At 40.0% G+C, this 25,699-nt stretch overlaps 1 protein-coding gene across 1 annotated transcript in view; it reads right to left on the reverse strand.

Moving 5' to 3' along the window:
• pigg (phosphatidylinositol glycan anchor biosynthesis class G (EMM blood group)) overlaps positions 1 to 25,699 on the reverse strand; it is a 133,567-nt gene that overhangs the window by 95,525 nt on the left and 12,343 nt on the right. Inside the window, exons 3-4 of the mRNA XM_063000958.1 lie at positions 18,499 to 18,708; positions 17,039 to 17,227 (exon numbers count right to left, since the gene is read on the reverse strand). Coding sequence (XP_062857028.1) covers positions 17,039 to 17,227; positions 18,499 to 18,708 — 399 coding nt within the window. The remainder of the gene's footprint in view (positions 1 to 17,038; positions 17,228 to 18,498; positions 18,709 to 25,699) is intronic.

Genomic DNA, 25,699 nt, shown 5'->3' on the forward strand with positions numbered 1-25,699 from the left:
ATTGTAATTCTCTTTAAATAAAAGTGTCCGCTAAATGGCATACATTAAAAGAGTGTAGGCTGTTAAAGCTGCAAATTGGGGTCGATTTCATAAAAATGGTCTTTATTACCCCAGCATGAGTGTCTATATACTGTGTGTGTTTGTGCATTGCATAAATAATAGAGCAAGTTAAATACAGACTGCATTTAATTCGCCACATCCATTACATCACAACCCATGTATTGAAAACATTTTAATATTACTATGCCTATAAATACACCCATAGTGTCCATAAATAAATAGATTTCGCTTATTAGCATGCTAACTTGGCCCACCGCCTTTTCACCATGTTTTAAAACATCCTTGGCAGCTGGAAACTCTAAACCCAGCGCAAGCAGCTCCGCTAATTAGCAGGATTCTGACTGCAGTTTGAGGTTTAGCTCCTGCAGTCTGTTAAAATGTTCTCTGCAGTGATGGGAATGGCCATGTCCCCGAGATGTCATTAGAGAGTGTCAGGAATGAAGATGGATGACTACTAGGCTGGGAAAAAGTGCCTCTTTCTGCTTTACATTCCGGGCTGCCTGCGGCTTATTGCCCTACAAAAATTAAAACTAAATTAAAGTGAATACAAAATTAAGTGCTTCCATCTTCTGTCTTTATATCAGAGTGCCACTCAAATACTTAAGTGCTGATTTACAGTATCACAGTCCAAGACTGACTGTCTATGACTGAAAAGACATTTCTGTTACATTTAATACATTCTGTAGAGCTGAAAGCATTCCAGATGTGACAAGATGATAAAAATGAAGACTAGCAAAAACTTTCTACTAGTAAAAACTGTGTTGAGTACAATAGAGGTGCAAAAACTGACCAACAGGAACAGCTGCTATCACTTCTGATGTTGAAAATAAATAAAATTGGAGTATGTACATGATCATGCGGCTTGCAAAGCCTTAAAGAGGAATAAAAGTCATTGACTTGGCATTGCATTGACTACATTACCCTTTAAAGAGGGAAAATAATGGTTGGTTAGTTCCAGTAACAGAAACTGTGTAAAACAAAAATACTACTCTTTGTGTCTGGACTATGAAGCCCCACATGATGCCATCCCACACTGAAGTCTATAAACAAAAATAATTTGGTCGGATATGGTCGGTGTAGATAAACTTGACTGGCCTGGACAGAAACTGATCTCAGCACCATCCAACATTTTTTTTATTATTATTAGGATTTTAACATCATGTTTTACACACTTTGGTCACATTCATGACAGGACAGGTAATTACTGGTTACACTGGATTCATCAGTTCAAGTTTAATGTCAAACACAGTCATGGACAAATTAGTATCTCCAATTCACCTCACTTATATGTTTTTGGACTGTTGGAGGAAATATGAGATCCTGGAGAAAACCCACACAGACATGCAGAGAACATGCAAACTCCACACAGAAAGGACCCGGACCTCCCCACTTGGAACATGAAAAATTACTGAAAACATTTTTATGAATACTTGAGGATACCTTTGTGTTTCTGGAAAGGTTCAGGCAGCTCTAGTAAAAAAATTTCTTTAGAATACAGTGGTACCTTGTAACTCGACATCCCCTAAATTCTAAATATTTAAAACTCAATACCCTTCATGAAGAAATCTGTACCCTTAACTAAATATAAGTGTCAAAAACAACCTCAATATTTTACATTAGCCAAAAATAAATAGTCCACTGTACCACTGTATTTTGACAGCTTTTCTTGCAAAAATGAAAGAGAAATGGCTTTTTGTTATCACTTTTTTGATAACAGACAGAGCTGTGTACTTCTTGTTAAAAAAGACAGAGAAACAATGTCACTTTGAATAAATGATTCAATTAATCAACTCCATGACTCAATGAGACAGCATAAAATAGAAGGTGGATGATGTATCAGTGGGCGGCCTGGGTTCATTTCCTGTGTTATACTGAGATTTTTGGTCAAATTATCTTCTGACGTTTCTTATAAATGTCTTAGGAAGAATATCCGTAATGTTGGTGTGTTTTGTAAAATACTATAAATAATTAGAATTTGTGCTTTGTTAATTCTGCTGAACATTTATTTAATGAGCAAAAGTTTAAAGAAACAACCTGACAAGTGACAGAGAACTCTTTTGGCTGACCAACTTGATTATATTTAAATAAATATAAAAAAACACTTAAAAACACTTAAAAATTGACATGGGGACAAAATAGGAGTCAAAAGTGAATAGAATATTCCACAGTAAGCAGGTGAATTGGTAACAGGTGAGGGAATCATGACTGGGTATAAAAAGAGGATCCACTGAAGGCTCAGTCTTTGCAAGCTAAGAAGGATAATGAATTACCACTTTGTGCCAAACTTTATGAGAGAATTGTCAGTCAGTTAAAAAAACACATTCAAACCACAAGATTGCAAATAATGTAGGTATTTTACCATCTACCATACATAATATTGTGAAAAGATTCAGGAAATATGGAGAACTCTACACTGTGTCAGTGTAGTGCAAGTCTGGAAAACATTTAAAAGCTTTTCTTTGCATTTTCAGTAAATAAAGGTTCAAATGAATAAACAAATCACAGATTCTTGTTTTAGAGCATTTTACAAAATGTCCCAACTTTTCTGGAAAGGGGTTTGTAGAAAACAGGACCAAATCCTTGAATACAAGCAAAGACTTATGGAGGACTCACTATCTAAACTTTCCTCCTCACCAAACTTGGCAAACCATTTCCTCACTGATGTTACTCAGTGCCCAGGAGCACTGTCATACTGCAACACCACAGCAGGTAAGAGCCGGGCGGACAGCGTTCCCCTGACATCTATCAAGCTCACATTCAGCTGCCAGGCTGCCAGGTGCTGAAGTGTTTTTCAGGAGCTGAGTGTCATTCATTGTGATTCTGTCACACAATTGTACTTTCTGACAAGTCAGTTCAAATTTCCACTCTACAGCGACCCTATATGTGCTACTTACTGTCATAAAGTGAGGATTTCTATGAGTAACAACAGCTCAGTCACAAAGCAGTAAGACACATTTTAATAGTCACACTAACACAAGTGCAATAGCAACCAATCGTAACACCATCACATGTAACGCCAAGTGTCAGATGAATTGGTGTAAAGCACACTGCCATTGGACTAAAAAGCAAATACTGTATGTTGCCCAACATTAGTGAACTGGAGTGAAAACCAATGTTGTCAGAAACAGCTTCACTATACCAAGTGTTTCTTTATTAAATATGATTAGAATGTTTAGTTATAATGAACTGTTCGAACAGACATGCATTTTGTCCTGTAATGGTCAAATGTGACAACTGTAGCAGGTGTGTTGTTATTTGAGGATGGGCTGCAATGGGAAGTGGAGAAAATAGGATGAATGAAAGGCTATAAATTGGTAAGCACTGGGTAAGTACTGTGTATACACAAATAGTAAGTATAGTGCCTTTTTTCTGGATACTTGGGTGTGTGTAAAGGAAAACCATGAAACTGTAAAGTGACAGTTTTCTATTTAATTAATTAAAACTCTTATTATTATTATTAATATTGTTATATTATTAAACATTTTATTATTATAATTAAAATATCACAATTAATCATTATTATAATTTTGTTATTATTATTGTTGTTGTTAATCATATTAAGAGTAGAAGTAAGTTTTCTTTTGCCTTTTCTTAAATGTATTTATTGTTATTATTATTGTGTTAATAATGTTAAACATTTTTATTATAATAAATTACTGTTTTATGAATATATTATCATTATAATAATATAATAATATTATTATAAAATTTCTATCATTATAAAAAATTATCATCACCACCATTACTATTATTTTTATTATTATTATTATTACTTTTTCTGCTTTTGATAAAACTGCTTTTTTCTTTTCTTTTATTAATTTATTATTTTTATTAAACATTTTGTTATCATTATAAAAAATTATTATTGTTATTATTATTATTATTATTATTATTATGCTGTTAAATTTCAAGTGGCAAGACATGTAAATAAAGATGACAACGATGCCAAGCCTGCACCATGATGAGTTCTACTTGCTGGAAAAAAAAATTATAAAATAAATCTCCAATAAATAAAATAAATAAATAAAAACTCAGACTAGCTGGTTTGCTAAAACATGCAGAACAACGAAAGACCATCCACATTTCGACACAAGACCTGCTTACTGAGAGGATTTGCATATACAGGTCCTTCTCAAAAAATTAGCATATTGTGATAAAGTTCATTATTTTCCATAATGTAATGATAAAAATTAAACTTTCATATATTTTAGATTCATTGCACACCAACTGAAATATTTCAGGTCTTTTATTGTTTTAATACTGATGATTTTGGCATACAGCTCATGAAAACCCAAAATTCCTATCTCAAAAAATTAGCATATTTCATCCGACCAATAAAAGAAAAGTGTTTTTAATACAAAAAAAGTCAACCTTCAAATAATTATGTTCAGTTATGCACTCAATACTTGGTCGGGAATCCTTTTGCAGAAATGACTGCTTCAATGCGGCGTGGCATGGAGGCAATCAGCCTGTGGCACTGCTGAGGTGTTATGGAGGCCCAGGATGCTTCGATAGCGGCCTTAAGCTCATCCAGAGTGTTGTGTCTTGTGTCTCTCAACTTTCTCTTCACAATATCCCACAGATTCTCTATGGGGTTCAGGTCAGGAGAGTTGGCAGGCCAATTGAGCACAGTAATACCATGGTCAGTAAACCATTCACCAGTGGTTTTGGCACTGTGAGCAGGTGCCAGGTCGTGCTGAAAAATGAAATCTTCATCTCCATAAAGCTTTTCAGCAGATGGAAGCATGAAGTGCTCCAAAATCTCCTGATAGCTAGCTGCATTGACCATGCCCTTGATAAAACACAGTGGACCAACACCAGCAGCTGACATGGCACCCCAGACCATCACTGACTGTGGGTACTTGACACTGGACTTCAGGAATTTTGGCATTTCCTTCTCCCCAGTCTTCCTCCAGACTGTGGCACCTTGATTTCCGAATGACATGCAAAATTTGCTTTCATCCGAAAACAGTACTTTGGACCACTGAGCAACAGTCCAGTGCTGCTGTTTCTGGTTCAAAAGTGGCTTGACCTGGGGAATGCGGCACCTGTAGCCCATTTCCTGCACACGCCTGTGCACGGTGGCTCTGGATGTTTCTACTCCAGACTCAGTCCACTGCTTCCGCAGGTCCCCCAAGGTCTGGAATCGGCCCTTCTCCACAATCTTCCTCAGGGTCCGGTCACCTCTTCTCGTTGTGCAGCGTTTTCTGCCACACTTTTTCCTTCCCACAGACTTCCCACTGAGGTGCCTTGATACAGCACTCTGGGAACAGCCTATTCGTTCAGAAATTTCTTTCTGTGTCTTACCCTCTTGCTTGAGGGTGTCAATGATGGCCTTCTGGACAGCAGTCAGGTCGGCAGTCTTACCCATGATTGCAGTTTTGAGTAATGAACCAGGCTGGGAGTTTTTAAAAGCCTCAGGAATCTTTTGCAGGTGTTTAGAGTTAATTCGTTGATTCAGATGATTAGGTTAATAGCTCGTTTAGAGAACCTTTTCATGATATGCTAATTTTTTGAGATAGGAATTTTGGGTTTTCATGAGCTGTATGCCAAAATCATCAGTATTAAAAGAATAAAAGACCTGAAATATTTCAGTTGGTGTGCAATGAATCTAAAATATATGAAAGTTTAATTTTTATCATTACATTATGGAAAATAATGAACTTTATCACAATATGCTAATTTTTTTAGAAGGACCTGTATATATACTGTATATATATATATATATATATATATATATATATATATACAGTGTATCACAAAAGTGAGTACACCCCTCACATTTCTGCAGATATTTAAGTATATCTTTTCATGGGACAACACTGACAAAATGACACTTTGACACAATGAAAAGTAGTCTGTGTGCAGCTTATATAACAGTGTACATTTATTCTTCCCTCAAAATAACTCAATATACAGCCATTAATGTCTAAACCACCGGCAACAAAAGTGAGTACACCCCTAAGAGACTACACCCCTAAATGTCCAAATTGAGCACTGCTTGTCATTTTCCCTCCAAAATGTCATGTGACCTTGTGTTACTAGGTCTCAGGTGTGCATAGGGAGCAGGTGTGTTCAATTTAGTAGTACAGCTCTCACACTCTCTCATACTGGTCACTGAAAGTTCCAACATGGCACCTCATGGCAAAGAACTCTCTGAGGATCTTAAAAGACGAATTGTTGCGCTACATGAAGATGGCCAAGGCTACAAGAAGATTGCCAACACCCTGAAACTGAGCTGCAGCACAGTGGCCAAGATCATCCAGCGTTTTAAAAGAGCAGGGTCCACTCAGAACAGACTTCGCATTGGTCGTCCAAAGAAGCTGAGTGCACGTGCTCAGCGTCACATCCAACTGCTGTCTTTGAAAGATAGGCGCAGGAGTGCTGTCAGCATTGCTGCAGAGATTGAAAAGGTGGGGGGTCAGCCTGTCAGTGCTCAGACCATACGCCGCACACTACATCAAATTGGTCTGCATGGCTGTCACCCCAGAAGGAAGCCTCTTCTGAAGTCTCTACACAAGAAAGCCCGCAAACAGTTTGCTGAAGACATGTCAACAAAGGACATGGATTACTAGAACCATGTCCTATGGTCTGATGAGACCAAGATTAATTTGTTTGGTTCAGATGGTCTCAAGCATGTGTGGCAGCAATCAGGTGAGGAGTACAAAGATAAGTGTGTCATGCCTACAGTCAAGCATGGTGGTGGGAATGCCATGGTCTGGGGCTGCATGAGTGCAGCAGGTGTTGGGGAGTTACATTTCATTGAGGGACGCATGAACTCCAATATGTACTGTGAAATACTGAAGCAGAGCATGATCCCCTCCCTCTGGAAACTGGGTCGCAGGGCAGTGTTCCAGCATGATAATGACCCCAAACACACCTCTAAGACGACCACTGCTTTATTGAAGAGGCTGAGGGTAAAGGTGATGGACTGGCCAAGCATGTCTCCAGACCTAAACCCAATAGAACATCTTTGGGGCATCCTCAAGCGGAAGGTGGAGGAGCGCAAAGTCTCGAATATCCGCCAGCTCCTGGAGGAGTGGAAAAGCATTCCAGTGGCAACCTGTGAAGCTCTGGTAAACTCCATGCCCAGGAGAGTTAAGGCAGTTCTGGGAAATAATGGTGGCCACACAAAATATTGACACTTCAGGAACTTTCACTAAGGGGTGTACTCACTTTTGTTGCCGGTGGTTTAGACATTAATGGCTGTATATTGAGTTATTTTGAGGGAAGAATAAATGTACACTGTTATATAAGCTGCACACAGACTACTTTTCATTGTGTCAAAGTGTCATTTTGTCAGTGTTGTCCCATGAAAAGATATACTTAAATATCTGCAGAAATGTGAGGGGTGTACTCACTTTTGTGATACACTGTATATATATATATATACAGTGTATCACAAAAGTGAGTACACCGCTCACATTTCATGGGACAACACTATAGAACTAAAACTTGGATATAACTTAGAGTAGTCAGTGTACAACTTGTATAGCAGTGTAGATTTACTGTCTTCTGAAAATAACTCAACACACAGCCATTAATGTCTAAATGGCTGGCAACATAAGTGAGTACACCCCACAGTGAACATGTCCAAATTGTGCCCAAAGTGTCAATATTTTGTGTGACCACCATTATTATCCAGCACTGCCTTAACCCTCCTGGGCATGGAATTCACCAGAGCTGCACAGGTTGCTACTGGAATCCTCTTCCACTCCTCCATGATGACATCACGGAGCTGGTGGATGTTAGACACCTTGAACTCCTCCACCTTCCACTTGAGGATGCGCCACAGGTGCTCAATTGGGTTTAGTCCATCACCTTTACCTTCAGCTTCCTCAGCAAGGCAGTTGTCATCTTGGAGGTTGTGTTTGGGGTCGTTATCCTGTTGGAAAACTGCCATGAGGCCCAGTTTTCGAAGGGAGGGGATCATGCTCTGTTTCAGAATGTCACAGTACATGTTGGAATTCATGTTTCCCTCAATGAACCGCAGCTCCCCAGTGCCAGCAACACTCATGCAGCCCAAGACCATGATGCTACCACCACCATGCTTGACTGTAGGCAAGATACAGTTGTCTTGGTACTTCTCACCAGGGCGCCGCCACACATGCTGGACACCATCTGAGCCAAACAAGTTTATCTTGGTCTCGTCAGACCACAGGGCATTCCAGTAATCCATGTTCTTGGACTGCTTGTCTTCAGCAAACTGTTTGCGGGCTTTCTTGTGCGTCAGCTTCCTTCTGGGATGACGACCATGCAGACCGAGTCGATGCAGTGTGCGGCGTATGGTCTGAGCACTGACAGGCTGACCTCCCACGTCTTCAACCTCTGCAGCAATGCTGGCAGCACTCATGTGTCTATTTTTTAAAGCCAACCTCTGGATATGACGCCGAACACGTGGACTCAACTTCTTTGGTCGACCCTGGCGAAGCCTGTTCCGAGTGGAACCTGTCCTGGAAAACCGCTGTATGACCTTGGCCACCATGCTGTAGCTCAGTTTCAGGGTGTTAGCAATCTTCTTATAGCCCAGGCCATCTTTGTGGAGAGCAACAATTCTATTTCTCACATCCTCAGAGAGTTCTTTGCCATGAGGTGCCATGTTGAATATCCAGTGGCCAGTATGAGAGAATTGTACCCAAAACACCAAATTTAACAGCCCTGCTCCCCATTTACACCTGGGACCTTGACACATGACACCAGGGAGGGACAACGACACATTTGGGCACAATTTGGACATGTTCACTGTGGGGTGTACTCACTTATGTTGCCAGCTATTTAGACATTAATGGCTGTGTGTTGAGTTATTTTCAGAAGACAGTAAATCTACACTGCTATACAAGCTGTACACTGACTACTCTAAGTTATATCCAAGTTTCATGTCTATAGTGTTGTCCCATGAAAAGATATAATGAAATATTTGCAGAAATGTGAGGGGTGTACTCACTTTTGTGATACACTGTATATATATACAGGGGTTGGACAAAATAACTGAAACACCTGGTTTTAGACCACAATAATTTATTAGTATGGTGTAGGGCCTCCTTTTGCGGCCAATACAGCGTCAATTCGTCTTGGAAATGACATATACAAGTCCTGCACAGTGGTCAGAGGGATTTTAAGCCATTCTTCTTGCAGGATAGTGGCCAGGTCACTACGTGATGCTGGTGGAGGAAAACGTTTCCTGACTCGCTTCTCCAAAACACCCCAAAGTGGCTCAATAATATTTAGATCTGGTGACTGTGCAGGCCATGGGAGATGTTCAACTTCACTTTCATGTTCATCAAACCAATCTTTCACCAGTCTTGCTGTGTGTATTGGTGCATTGTCATCCTGATACACGGCACCGCCATTGGATGCACATGGTCCTCCAGAATGGTTCGGTAGTCCTTGGCAGTGACGCGCCCATCTAGCACAAGTATTGGGCCAAGGGAATGCCATGATATGGCAGCCCAAACCATCACTGATCCACCCCCATGCTTCACTCTGGGCATGCAACAGTCTGGGTGGTACGCTTCTTTGGGGCTTCTCCACACCGTAACTCTCCCGGATGTGGGGAAAACAGTAAAGGTGGACTCATCAGAGAACAATACATGTTTCACATTGTCCACAGCCCAAGATTTGCGCTCCTTGCACCATTGAAACCGACGTTTGGCATTGGCACGAGTGACCAAAGGTTTGGCTATAGCAGCCCGGCCGTGTATATTGACCCTGTGGAGCTCCCGACGGACAGTTCTGGTGGAAACAGGAGAGTCGAGGTGCACATTCAATTCTGCCGTGATTTGGGCAGCCGTGGTTTTATGTTTTTTGGATACAATCTGGGTTAGCACCCGAACATCCCTTTCAGACAGCTTCCTCTTGCGTCCACAGTTAATCCTGTTGGATGTGGTTTGTCCTTCTTGGTGGTATGCTGACATTACCCTGGATACCGTGGCTCTTGATACATCACAAAGACTTGCTGTCTTGGTTACAGATGCGCCAGCAAGACGTGCACCAACAATTTGTCCTCTTTTGAACTCTGGTATGTCACCCATAATGTTGTGTGCATTGCAATATTTTGAGCAAAACTGTGCTCTTACCCTGCTAATTGAACCTTCACACTCTGCTCTTACTGGTGCAATGTGCAATTAATGAAGATTGGCCACCAGACTGGTCCAATTTAGCCATGAAACCTCCCACACTAAAATGACAGGTGTTTCAGTTATTTTGTCCAACCCCTGTATATATGCGTACACCAGCAGCCTGGAGCAGGGAGAACACCCTAGTGCGACACGGATTTAAGCATGTAATCACCAATTAGTTACTCATTCAGCCAGCTGTGAAACATCTCTATTGGAAATGAATAGGTTTGAGTTAGAGCTCCCTCTGCATTATTGAAGTGGTTAAATAATGCAACAGACGTTTTAAATAAATATGATTAAGCATTTATGCTGACTGGGAAAGGAGGCAGAGCAAGTTTCTATTGTTCTGTTTTATTGCTTACAGGATTTTTAATTCATATTCTGCTCCATGGAGAACCAGCAGAAAGCAGATAACATCATTTCTGTCCAGAATCAAATCAAAACAGACCTGAACAGATAAAATGTTGATCAATGTCGAGGTTACCCACAGTTCCAAAAGCGAAAACTGGAAGCCTGTGTTTTGACTATAAACCAGAGTCGCACGTAAGTCGCACACACAGCGACTTCAGACTCAACTCGGACTCGTTTCAAGTGACTCGGACTCGACTTCGTGACTCGCAAAAAATTACTTGTGAACAACAAAAGTCGACAACATTAGTTACGTGTGACAATTATATATATATATATGATCCGACATCATTCTGATCATGTCATTTTCTGCTCTCTAATAACGCTCCGGCCGTCTTAACCCGCAACACACACAATGGGTAAATGTTCCAGCCAGCTTCCGGTGTAGTGATGAAGCGTCGCTCCCTATGAATCTCACTTAAAATGGTGGAATACATAGTGCATTTCACAGTAACAGCTAATGTGAATGAAATGCTCCTACAGAATTGGCACTAATGATTGAAAAAAATGCTTTCTGAATCAATCAGACCTTCTGATTGTAATTTTTAGTAAGAAATGCTCTTATTTGCATGTATTTCAGCGTCACACAGATGATTGTCAATGAAACGCTTGATTGGCTTTCTAACAAGTTAGTGTTTTACTTCACAACCGAAAAAAGTTTGAAAGTTTTTAATTATAAGCACATTTACAAAATAACGGATTATATTCCTAATGGGACACACGGTCATAAATTTAATAGCATCTGGAACAACATAAGCTAAGGTAAGCAGTGGTTTTGGATATTTTGCTGTGTTTTGGATTTTGGCCGCTGTGCAGTAATTTGCAATGAAAACAAAATGTCAGTTTAAGCTTTTAACTGGTACCTAGGAAATTAAAGGCACTAAGTAAAACAGCAAAATACAGTCGCTAATCTGTTGTTATTGTTTATCTGAACTTACATATTATTTGTTTATTTCTACGCTACATTTCCAATATATGTTTTGTGTATATTATATTGACTCGTGACTTGACTCAGACTCTAGCCTAAAGACTTTTGACTTGACTCAGACTCTAGCCTAAAGACTTTTGACTTGACTCAGACTCTAGCCTAAAGACTTTTGACTTGACTCAGACTCTAGCCTAAAGACTTGTGACTTGACTCGGACTTTAGCCTGATAACTCGTGACTCGACTCGGACTCGTATTTTGTGACTTGTGAACATCTCTGCTATAAACAACCTTCTGCAACATGTTTAAAAATGATCTTTCAACTTAAGAATCAGGAGGAACAGCAGTGTTACTGTCTGTTAATAAATGTACAAACTTTAAAATCATCTAGATCTTTATGTTAATTATGTGTATTTAGATCATAATTCAGTCCCAGTCCCAGTATTACCTTACAGCTGCCTTTCAACCAGACTAAAATGCTCAAGTTTTTTAAACTGCAATATTATTTAAATTTCATGTTTTTATTCAAACAAAGCCAGTTTAAGGAATTTTCTAGCAGATGTATATTTTTGTTACCAGATCACGTCCAACCCTACTAGTGATTTAGCACTACTGTAATAAAATGAGACAAAGGTTGGATTTGCATATCTTGATTTTTTTAAGGTTAGTTAAGTAGAAAATTAAAGGCATTTAAAAGAGAAAAGTCTGAAAAGTCTGAAAACAGAGTGAGAAGTTTCAGTATTAATATCAGCACAGAGCCGCAGTGTCATCACGGTATTATCTGCATATGGGTCACAGTGTCTCACCTGAGATTTCAGCCACCAAACCAGAACTGAGATCTCTAGTGTACTATTTCAGAGAAAAAAAGAAAAAAGGAAGAAGAGGTGGAAGAACTGGAGAGAAGAAAGAAAAAGAAGCTTGTCTATTAACTGACTTTAAAAGCGAGTAAAAGATTCAGGGCTGGTTGTGTTAAAAATGCAGGAGAACAGAATAGCAGTAATGATTCCATTAAATAAAATATCAGCAAAGCGACATGTCGGGGAATTCGGGTAAACTAATCAAAGACTGAAATTACACACACACACACACACACACACACACACACACAAAGAGCTGCCAGAGGTCTCTAGAAAGGAACCTCAGACAACACTTTTGTTAGGTGTCTTGAGCTCTGAGAGCTCTAGAGCTTAAATACTTGATCAAAATCACCTACAAAAGCAATTCACCATTACACGAGATACAAAGAAGGATATAGAAGATTCATATCAAGAAGGATATATCAAGAAGATTCGTCCATTTCTCTCCATGGAAGCCACTCGGATTCTAGTCCATCTCACAACTGGACTACTGCAACTCCCTCCTGGCAGGTGCTCTTATGTCCACTATTAAACCCTTGCAACTCATCCAAAGTGCAGCTGCTCGCCTGGTTTTTAACCAACCTAAACACTGCCACATTACCCCACTGCTGCGTTCTATTCACTGGCTTCTTGTAGCTACACACAATCAGTTTAAAACACCTTCGAGGTCTAATCAAACCCTCTCTGTACCATGCAACCTCCGAGTCACTAGTCTCGCTCGACTTGATCCTTCACCCAGAACTCGTGGAAGACAAGTATCAAGGCTCTAGAGTGTGGTGGAACGAGCTTCCCTTGTCTGTCTGAGCATCAGAGTCTCTCTGTCTTAAAAAGATTATTAAAAACCTTCATCACCTCTTTACTAAGCACTTAAGCTGTCATGTACTTACTAATGCTCTTATTTATTTCTTGCTTAAAAAAACTTTGGTTCTAACAGGGTTTTTATTTCTTGAACTGTTGTCTACTTAAACTAGAGTAAGGTCATTTTAACTATGGAAGCACTTTTGTAAGCCACTCTGGATAAGAGCGTCTGCTAAATGCTGAAAATGTAAATGTAAAAGTAAATATAGTGTTTATAAGCTGGTAAAATAGAGTGTTGTGATTAATTGTATTAAAATCGAGATAATAATTTTGCTCCTTCAGTCCAAAATAACTGACCGATTATTGCATTTTTATTGGTCTACATTTAGTACCAGATTTTTTTATAGCTCCACATTTTTGTGTTCCAACTCACTGACCAACCAGACACGCCGAGACTGCAGACGAGGGTTTTAACAGCGCATCTTTAATTACACTTACAGGCCACTTTATTAGGAACACCTGTACGCCTGCTTAGTCAAATAATTATCCATGTCAGGTGGCAGCAGCACTCGGTATAAATCATGCAGACATGATTCAAGAGCTAAAGTTTATGGGTACATTAAATATTTCGATGGGGAAAAATGGGATCTGACTAGCTTTGTCGGAGGGATGGGTGCTGGTGCCACAGACTGCTGATCTTCTGGGATTTTCACAAACAGTCTCCAGTAAAAAAATCTTCATTAACAAATCCAGTAAAGTATAGGAGAATGGACAGACTGGTTCAAACTGACAGGAAGGCACCAATAACTTAAATAGCGATGCCTTTAAAAAATGCAGAATGCACAACACGTCAGACCCTGAGGCGGATTGGCTCAGCAGAAAAAGACCACATTATGATCCACTCCTGTCAGCCAAAACTAGAAAGGTACAAGCTCACCAACACTACACAGCTCAAGATTGGAAATAAAGTTGTCTGTCTGTTCTGATAAATCTCAATTTCTGATCTGCCATGCAGCTGGATGGATGATAGCATAGGAATTTGGTGGAAACAACACCAACCCAACTTGTCCTGTCAACAGCTGGTTTTGTTGGAGTGTAATAGTGTAAGGAATGTTTTCTTTGCACTCCTTGGGACTCCTAACACCAATCAAACAAATCTAAATGTCACTGATGGCTAACTTAGTATAATAATAGAGGGCGGCACAGTGGCTAAGTGGGTAGCACTGTCGCCTCACAGCAAGAAGGTCCTGGGTGCGATCCCCAGATGGGGAGGTCCGGGTCCTTTCTGTGTGGAGTTTGCATGTTCTCGCCTTGTCTGCTCCGGGTGCTCCGGTTTCCTCCCACAGTCCAAAGACATGCAAGTGAGGTGAATTGGAGATACTAAATTGTCCATGGTTGTTCGATCTAACCTTGTGAACTGATGAACCTTGTGTAATGAGTAACTATCGTTCCTGTTATGAATGTAACCAAAGTGTAAAACATGATGTTAAAATCCTAATAAACAAACAAACAGAGTATAATAATAGGTCACAAAGCACAAGTGGTCTCAAACTGATTTCATAAACTCAATATGTTCAGCGTAGTTCAATAGCCTCCCTAGTCATTAGATCTTATTCTAACAGAGCACATTTGGAATGTGGAAGAACAGGAGATGAATGAATGTTCAGCTGACAAATCTGCATCAATTAAGTCATGCGATAATGCTAACACGAACCAAAATCTCAGACTGTTTCCAACACCTTTTGGAAGAGTAAAAGGGATCCATGTGAAACTCTTTACAAACAGTCAAGATGAAGACTGAACCCAGGGCTTTACCACCGTCGGCATGATTTATTCATCTTCTATTGATCCTGGTGCAACATGGAAACACTTGGCGCAGGGTAGGCATACACCCCGCAGAGCGGGTCAGTTCATCCCAGGGCAGAACACACTGTTCCAGAGAGAAGCCATTCAACCTACTCAAAGCACGTTCAGAAAGTTCTGAGGAAGAAATCTGAATACTTAGAGATTACTGGGGAGAAAATGCTAAGCTTCTGTAGATCCTGGTGCTGTGTTACACAATGTCCTATACATTTCATTACAAAAAGCAATAACGGACCTATTACAGGAGCAGCTCGTTTGGATAGCATTCATTTTCATTTCTGAATTGCAGAACTCTGTGATGTTTAAACCTCCAATGTTGCCAGGTTTTTCCTGCATAGAGCTTTGCAGACATAAGGTTTTAATTTGCTGGTAGTTTGTTTCTTTACAAATCCCAACTTTATGCAGGAAAGCAAAGTATCCACAGAAAATATAAACTGATAACCTTTCTATGGGTGTAATACACCAATCAGCCATAACAATAAACCACCTCCTTCTTTCTGCCCCCTTTCACCCTGTTCCTTAATGGTCAGGACCCCACAGAACCACTACAGAGCAGGTATTATTTGTGTGGTGGGTCATTCTGAGCACTGCAGTGGCACTGACATGGTGGTGGTGTGTTAGTGTGTGTTGTGCTGGTATGAGTGGATAAGACACAGTAGCACTGTCACTGCTGGACTGAAAATAGTCCACCAACCAAAAACATCCAGCCAACAGCGCCCTGTGGGCAGCGTCCTGTGACCACTGATGAAGGTCTAGAAGATGACCATCTCAAACAGCAGCAATAGATGAGCGATCGTCTCTGACTTTACATCTACAAGGTGGACCAACTAGGTAGGAGTGTCTAATAGAGTGGACAGTGAGTGGACACGGTATTTAAAAACTCCAGCAGCGCTGCTGTGTCTGATCCACTCATACCAGCACAACACACACTAACTAAGTGTCACTGCAGTGCTGAGAATGATCCACCACCTAAATAATACCTGCTCTGTGGTGGTCCTGTGGGGGTCCTGACCATTAAAGAACAGGGTGAAAGCAAGCTAAAAAGGTATGTAGAGAAACAGATGGACTACAGTCAGTAACTGTAGAACTACAGAGTGCTTTTATATGGTAAGTGGAGCTGATAAAATGGACAGTGAGTGTGGAAACAAGGAGGTGGTCACAATGTTTTGTCTGATCGTGTGTATACCAGTACAACACACCATTATGTAAATTTAACTTTAGTATCACTGCAGTGCTGAGAATGATCCAACACCCAAATAATACCTGCTCTGTGGTGGCCCTGTGGGGTCCTGACCACTGAAGAAAAGGGTGAAAGCAGGCTAAAAAGGTATGTAGAGAAACAGATGGACTACAGTCAGTAATTGTAGAACTACAGAGTGCTTCTATATGTTAAGTGGAGCTGATAAAATGGACAGCGAGTGTAGAAACAAGGAGGTGGTCACAATGTTTTGCCTGATCGTGTGTATACCAGTACAACACACCATTATGTAATTTTAACTTTAGTATCACTGCAGTGCTCAGAATGGTCCAAGCCAAATAAAATCTGGTCTGTATGGGTCGTACTGGAGTCCCATTTGATTTATAAATGTGGTACAGAGAGGTGAGTCAATAATCGTAAACCCACAAAGTACATCTGTACAATAATCAGTGTAGACGCCAGATAGCTGTAGCTATTGAAGTTACTGCTAAGTGTATAGTAATAACTAGCCCGACAAACTCTACTCCAGAGTCTCTGGTTTGAGTCTGAGCTGTGTGGATGATGCGCTGCACTAGGCTCTGTGGGACCTGATTCAGTTCATCATTATCTTATCACGTCAATCAAGCATTTGATCAGCTTGATTTCTAATCAGCCCTGCTTTTAGTCAGCTGTTTAAAAATGTGTCAGTTCAGGTGTTGGCTGAGAAAATCGACTGCACTGCAGAGAAGCAAAAGACACGGATCGATACGCCAACAGAGAAAACAAGGAGAAAGAGGCCACTGCACGGTGGAATCAAGAAACCAGAGGTACCGGTGTGACGAGGGAGGTGTGTATCTTCTTGACGACGTTATCCATTTCAAAGAGTTTGGGCCCGACGAGAGAGCTGTGAGGGCCGCTGATGTGTCCGATGTGATCCAGTCCCAGATAATGCAGGATCAACACGTCCCAGTCGTCTCTTTTTAGGGTGCTGTCCAGATGACGCGTCACATTATTATCCACCTGAGATACACAAATGCAAACACACACACACAGACATTTGGGTCATTGCCTTTTTTTTTGGTCAGTAAGAGACATCCCATTAGCAAACTTAGGGCCATGGATGCTATGGCAACACATACAGATGTTTACATTACATTCACATTTTTTGCATTTAGCAGACGCTTTCATCCTCATTCAGCGACTTACAGTATGTATTATCTAAGCAATTGAGGGTTAAGGGCCTTGCTCAAGGGCCCAACAGTGGCAACACCGCAGTGGTGGGACTTAAACCATGGACATTTTGATTGCTAGTCCAGTATCTTAACCACTAGGCTACAACTGCCCAATATATTGTAATATACTGTAAGTATTATATGTAGTATAATGATCAATGTTGAATTCCCAGCTGTGATTGGTCAGAAGGTGTCTGACATGTGATTTATTAAACATAAAAAGTGCATTACAAATGGGGTTCCAATTCATTCTGAATGTGTTAAATAGGGTTGAGGACATGGGGTTCCTCCATGATTAAAATCCTGAATTTGTGGACTGAGGCTAGTCATGCTGGAACTCTAGCCACAAGGTTGGAAGCGTCAGTAATCCATGTATCCATAGTAAACTTTGCCTTAACTGGATTAGCAAGAACACCAAGCAACGAGGCTAAGCTAAGCTAGTGATTCTGATTGGCTAATGAATGAGGATGCATTATATAAGTAACACATTTAGCTTTTATCTTGGTGCTCTGCCTTTACTTTAGTCCTGGTAAAGACTGGATCCAGACCAGCACAAGCTGGTTTCCTTACTCTTCATGTAGTTTGAATTAGTAGGTGGATGTTGCACCATCAAAAAGGCTAAACAATAGCTCAAGCCATGAAGCGGGTCACACTTCAAACCACAAATAACAAACTCTAGAATTAATATCTGAATAATGAAATCTAAGAATTCAAGGTCCAATATGTGCCCATGGATTCAACAAAATGTTTGGAGGGGTGTAGAGTTGACTGAGTTTTGCCCATAAAAAATTTACCGTTTAAAAATGAATAAATTGTGTGCAAATAAATTAGAATAATTTCTGGTTGCCAGTTTTTATCATTTCTTCTTGTAATTTCATTTTAATGTATCCTCACTGCGAATAAGTACAATATGTAAGAACAAAAACAATTATTTTATTTAAAATTATTATTAAAATGATAAAATTATTATTAATTTTATTCTAAAATTATTTAAAGAAAAAAAGTAGCATTAAACATTGATTTTCGTCACTGTGAGGATAAATATTTCAGTCCCTGTACCTCTGTGTAGTCGGAGACAAAGAAAGAAGTGGTGCCGTCGTACTCCATGAACTGCTTGGGAAACAGTCGCACCCATGTATCATCCCCGTAGAAGATAATCCTTTTGCCAGCATTCTTGGCCTGCCAGATAAGGTTGTCCTCCAAAAGAGCCGGCGAGTTCAGGTTCATCACAACATCAATGAAGCCGGGAATGCTGCCTGTGGTCAGAGCCTGGGTCAGAGGAGCAGAACAGAGATAAAGTTATCCCCAAGTACTAATAATAACAGAAAAGTAAGATTTTTTTAATTGAACAGACGTTCATCTTTGTATTTCAGTCAGTGACTTAAACAATCAGTGGTAAACAGCTACACTATATGGCCAAAAGTATTTGTACACCTGACCATAAGCTTGTCGGACATACAAGTTCACCAGTGTGCACCTTCTTCTTTCTGCCCACATTTATCTTGCTATTTTATGTATCATCTTTTCTCATCCTAGGCTGCCTATGGCATCCATCACATCCAACCCCAGCCCAGTCCAGCAAAACATCCACAATGGTCCTATGTAGGCGTGCTGTGGGCACTCTGGAAACAAGCTAAACCATTCCAACCCAAATCGGCCCAGACAAATCCCATGCAGGGCCAGCGCAAATGATCCACAGGGACAGGGACAGAAAAATGTTAACCATGTCTGGCCAGCATTGGTTTTTCTTCAGGCAGTCATTAATTTGGCAAGCTAACACAAACCCCATTCAGAGCCAAAGCATGTGTCCCCAAATTGGACCAATGGCCACATGTATCAAGTCGTGTAAAACAAGCACAGATCTGAGAGAGAATGATGTACAAACACTCCAGGACTAATAAAACTGTCAGGCGGAATCAAAACGAGCAGTGATTGTAAGGCACTTATTACTTGATTACTAGCGCAGCACACTCTCCTGACAGGGGATGCACCAGGCAGCAGGCGTGCACATTTCAGCATGACACCACTGTTGGGTAATACGTGCTGTGTATGCTGTGTATGCTGCGTATGCGTGATATGGGGCATGAATTACCTGATTTGCTCCCCCAGTGGCCCTATGTGAAAATAACTGCTGTGTGCCGGGTTGTAACAGCTGTGCCAATAAATGTCATTGTAAAAAAACAATGTTTTTAAGAAGCAATGTGTTGAGTGTTTTGATTTAATTGTACAGACTGGTTTGAAATAAACATCAGTAAAACAGTGTACAGATCTAGAATAAACATGGTGCATTTACATAGAAATATATGCACATAATCCCTGAGTTATTAAAATATTTTTACTATTATTACTAGGGATGTAACGATGCACCACAAGACAGTTAAAATTCAGTGCACATGTGCCACGATTCGAATCGGTTATTCATTTAATATAAATCAATATTCACTTTAAACAGCAGAGGGCACTGGCGCTATTTACCTCGCCTGGTTGATGGCACTTCACAAAGTTGCCAGGTAGGGGATTTTCCAGCCAAATTTATTTATGTAAGGATACTTTCTTTATTTGTATTATTCATTTATTTATATAATGTTGGATTTGTTTTAAAATTTCATTTTAGTTTTTTAACACAATAAGCATTATTTGGCATAATTTGTACCTACCTCAGAAATAAAAGGGCGAGAAATAATAAAAGGAAATTTTGTCATAATTTGTCTTAAATTTCATTTTGTTTAAAAAAAATCAGGAAAAAATCATATCATGAATCCAGTATCGTGAATCATATCGCATCGTGGGTAAAATGTATCGTTACATCCCTAACTATTGCTAAATTTCATTTACATGTTTTACCACTGTTTTATCCCCCCACCAGACGTAGCCAATCATGTCTGTATGTAGATCCCCGCCCGCCTGATAGCACCGCTGGTTATTTGAATCATGGATTCCAGTAGTGGTCTAACGTAATTTACCACTGCTTTCTAGTTTTTATTAAATATTTACCAAAGTTTTTTTTTTAAATGTTGTTTTGCATCCTTGCAAAAGCCTGCTGATGTATTATTTTTCAAATTGACTTTTCCTTTCATGTTTTAAGCAAAAACCTCTATATATCAGCTGTGTCTAAAGCATCGTGAGATTGCAATTAATTGTGAAAACAGCCTTTGCAAAAGTGTTATATGGTGAGAACTTGCTTGTAAAAGACTCATGAGCACTTCTGTGGAACATGAAAGAAGCAGGACATCCTGCATGCAAAGCTGCATGCGCAAGTATTGGGACAGGACCCAATAATTCATCATAAAAAGTGTTCATTATAATCACTAACAAGACAGTAGGAGGCCACGCTACAAAGTTGAGTTATACTGTAGATAGTTCTGTAACAGCAAATTAATTATCTAAGTTGCTGCATTGATTTTTCACCCAGCGTGGGTATTTTTATCCAGAATGGAGTTAAAAATAATGAAAGTACATCGGATATTTAGTCCCGAAGTAAAAAACAGCTGCAAAAAATCATGGAAATCCAAACTAACTAATACAGAAATCCATGTGCTTCCAAATGATTCCCAATCGATTCCTAAACGATTCCCAATCGATTCCCAATGAATTCCCAATTTGGCAGATCCTTTGTTTGTAAAATATTATACGCTAGCCCTCCAACATCTAGAGTTCGAGCTTTTGAGTTGGAGTCTCAGCTGTTCTACAGATTTGTGTTCCATTGGTTGAAGCTCAGATCATATTCATGAGTAACTGATACAGAAATCCATGCACATCCAAACGGTTCCCAATTGATTCCCAAACTATTCCTAAACGATTCCCAATTTGGCAGATCCTTTGTTTGTAAAATATTAAATGCTAGCCCTCCAGCACCTAAAGTTCAAGCTTCTGAATTGGAGTCTCAGCTTTTCTACAGATTTGCGTTCCATTGGTTAAAGCTCAGATCATATTCATGATAACTAATTCAGAAATCCATGCACTTCCAAACGATTCCCAATTGATTACTAAACGATTCCCAATCAATTCTCAATTTGGCAGACCTTTGTGGGTAAAATATTATATGCTAGCCCTCCAGCACCTAGAGTTCGAGCTTTTGAGTTAGAGTTTCAGCTATTCTACAGATTTGCATTCTATTGGTTGAAGCTCAGATCATATTCATGAGTAATTAATACAAAAATCCCTGCACTTCCAAACGATTCCCAATCAATTCCCAAACAATTCCTAATCAATTCCCAATCGATTCCCAATTCCTGTCAGCTGTATTATCTGCTTCATTTGTGCTTGATTTGTGCTCAAAATGCAGCTCTGCTTCCATGTCCTATCTGTTCCCTGGCAGTAATTCCTGGTGTATATCCTGCCTCTCTTGCTCTCTTGCATCCCTACAGCATTCATCATGGCAGGGAAATGCATACTCATTAGTCACGCTGTTTTAAGAAGTTTACTAAGGCAGAGTCTCAGTCCAAGAGCCACCAAGTTTCCACATCACTTAGCAGTGTGAGTTGAAAGTGAAAGGCCCTTTTTTATTTACAGGCCCAGGAGCTTTCACCATCACTGCATATCAGCACTGTTCTTGTCAAATGAAACACTAGCGATTAGGGCGCTCGAGCTCGCCTCTGATGCAGCTCTGTGTTTTGTGTTTGCTGCCTAATGGAAGGCCACTGGCATACCCAGAGGAAATATCTGCTAAAAACAATAAAAACAGCAAAAATCAGCTAGTATGCCATTTGTTCAAATGAAAAAAATTAAACAAATAAATAAAAAGCCAAGCTAGAACGGTAAGGCAATGTAAAATAACAAGGTAAGTAGATTTGATTCCACATTTAGTAGTTGTTACAATTGCCAAGTGACCTGTACTTTACCCAAGTACTAAACTTGGTTACCCTTTTTTGGCCAGAGATCAAGCTTATCATAACCATAATATTTATTTGAAAATTATATTTTGAAGTGTACAGACTGATGATCACATACCATCTAAAAATACATAAAATAGAGTCACTTTTGCTCCTGTTGGCTCCTGTTATGGCAGTGGCAGTGTGGTAATAAAGAGACCTTGACCTGACATTTCCAAAAGCTCACAAGTCCCTCTTATTGACCATCCTTTAATACCCAAGAGTATTCAGACATTTTTACCCTCTTGTCCATTTGCACCATAAACAGTACAGTGGATTTAGAAAGTATTCAGACCCCTTGACATTTTGCACAGTTTGGGTCACTAAAGATTTGCCAGATGTGTCGTGTTCTAAAAGAAAAGGTCTTCAGAAAGACTGAGGGTGAATTATGGGGATAGCAGGAGTTAAATAATGACATTAACATGCTATAGAACCTTTATGTCCATCAGCTGGGCATGGTGTTTTCCTGGGGTGTTAATTTGACCATGCCAAAGTCTGCAAAGAAACCACTTTCACCATTTTCTTTGGTTGAGACCAAGTGTCCCACTTTGTTTGGACTTTCTGTGGCCACAGTAACATATGCAAAAATACTCAGAATATTTATACCAAATCTGTTGAAAATTACCTGGGAATTGATGAAAAAACAACCAAGCCTCTCTCAGTATGTACACGTGTATTTAGATGTATGCTGTATTTAGATGCTAGCCCACCCATGTGTGAAATTGTGGCTCTGTGTTGTACTTAGAATTTTAATATATCATCTCGATCAATGTCTGGAAACTTAGTTTTGCAGAGCTTGTATCACTGTCAGCTACTTTAAATGTGAGATGTTTACAAGTTCCACTCAAAAATGCTGTTGGCATGCATAGGAGGAAAACCCTTCATTAGGAAGTGATACATTTTCTGTTATTTCATCATTATTAGCCATGCAAAGCCAGGCTTCTGAAGAAATTACAAACGTAGATGCAGATTTAACAACCTAAACACGTGAGGATTGTGGCGTTGGTGAGGTGTAAGTCAATAAAATGCTCTTTTATTTAGGAAAATTAAGCTCTTGTGTGAATTACAATGGTGTGAAAAAAGGGGCCAGATCTGATATACGGCAGATCCCTCCCACTTACTATCTGATATACGACAGATCCCTCCCACTTACTATCTGATATACAACAGATCCCTCCCACTTACTATCTGACATACGACAGATCCCTCCCACTTACTATCTGATATACGACAGATCCCTCCCACTTACTATCTGATATACGGCAGATCCCTGCCACTTACTATCTGATATACGACAGATCCCTCCCACTTACTATCTGATATACGACAGATCCCTCCCACTTACTATCTGATATACGACAGATCCCTCCCACTTACTATCTGATATACGACAGATCCCTCCCACTTACTATCTGATATACGACAGATCCCTCCCACTTACTATCTGATATACGACAGATCCCTCCCACTTACTATCTGATATACGACAGATCCCTCCCACTTACTATCTGATATACGACAGATCCCTCCCACTTACTATCTGATATACGACAGATCCCTCCCACTTACTATCTGATATACGACAGATCCCTCCCACTTACTATCTGATATACGACAGATCCCTCCCACTTCCTATCTGACATACGACAGATCCCTCCCACTTACTATCTGATATACGACAGATCCCTCCCACTTACTATCTGATATACGGCAGATCCCTCCCACTTACTATCTGATATACGACAGATCCCTCCCACTTACTATCTGATATACGACAGATCCCTCCCACTTACTATCTGATATACGACAGATCCCTCCCACTTACTATCTGATATACGGCAGATCCCTCCCACTTACTATCTGATATACGGCAGATCCCTCCCACTTACTATCTGATATACGACAGATCCCTCCCACTTACTATCTGATATACGGCAGATCCCTCCCACTTACTATCTGATATACGACAGATCCCTCCCACTTACTATCTGATATACGACAGATCCCTCCCACTTACTATCTGATATACGACAGATCCCTCCCACTTACTATCTGATATACGGCAGATCCCTCCCACTTACTATCTGATATACGACAGATCCCTCCCACTTACTATCTGATATACGGCAGATCCCTCCCACTTACTATCTGATATACGACAGATCCCTCCCACTTACTATCTGATATACGACAGATCCCTCCCACTTAATATCTGATATACGACAGATCCCTCCTACTTAGTATCTGATATACGACAGATCCCTCCCACTTACTATCTGATATACGGCAGATCCCTCCCACTTACTATCTGATATACGACAGATCCCTCCCACTTAATATCTGATATACGACAGATCCCTCCTACTTACTATCTGATATACGACAGATCCCTCCCACTTACTATCTGATATACGACAGATCCCTCCCACTTACTATCTGATATACGACAGATCCCTCCCACTTAAGATCTGATATACAGCAGATCCCTCCCACTTACGACCTGATATAGGACAGATCCCTCCCACTTACTATCTGATATACAGCAGATCCCTCCGACTTCAGATCTGATATCTCTCCCACTTAAGATCTGATATATGGCAGATTCCTCCCACCTAAGATCTCATATATGGCAGATTCCTCCGACTTAAGATCTGATATACGGCAGATTCCTCCCACTTATCAAACAAGTGAACGTATCGCTCTGGTCACTATACACAACACACTATTTGAGTTTTACGCCACTTCATACACATTGTGTTATTTTTGGCATGATCCGTGTTAAGTTTAAGTCATTTTTCCTTGTTTCTATTTATCCATTTATATTATTGTTTTCATTGTTGTTCCTGCCAGGAAATTTAGGATTGATCTTGTGTTTTCTTGGTTTTATATGTTAAGGGAATGTGTTCAGAGTGGTTTATGAGTAAAGCCCATCTCATAATAGCACAGAACAGACAACTTTATGCTTGCACTTTAAATTGATCCTTCGTGTAATTTTCATAAAATCATGATTTATTTGGCAAGCGTGTTTATTGCATATCATCACGATGGAAAAAATCTCAAATAAGAGTAAAATCTTTTATTGTGAATATTTATCTTCTATATTGTGAAGGTTTTTTTTTCCCTTTATATAAAAACATAATTCTCAATAAAATGTGCTTAGACACTTGATGTAGAATTTTTTGTTTGTTTTTTGCCATTTGGCATTTCAATTCATTTCATTAACCGTTTTATCCTGGTCAGGGTTGCACAGGGTCCGGTTTCACCAGAAAACACTGGGCACAAGGCAGGAATACCAATCCATCGCAGGGCTTTGGCCATGCCAGAAACACCCCTCTTCTTTTCCAGAGATAACCAATTATGTCTATATAGATGCCTGGCTGCTGTGCCAC

The sequence above is a fragment of the Trichomycterus rosablanca genome, chromosome 8, assembly GCF_030014385.1.
Source record: "Trichomycterus rosablanca isolate fTriRos1 chromosome 8, fTriRos1.hap1, whole genome shotgun sequence".
Lineage (NCBI taxonomy): Eukaryota > Metazoa > Chordata > Actinopteri > Siluriformes > Trichomycteridae > Trichomycterus > Trichomycterus rosablanca.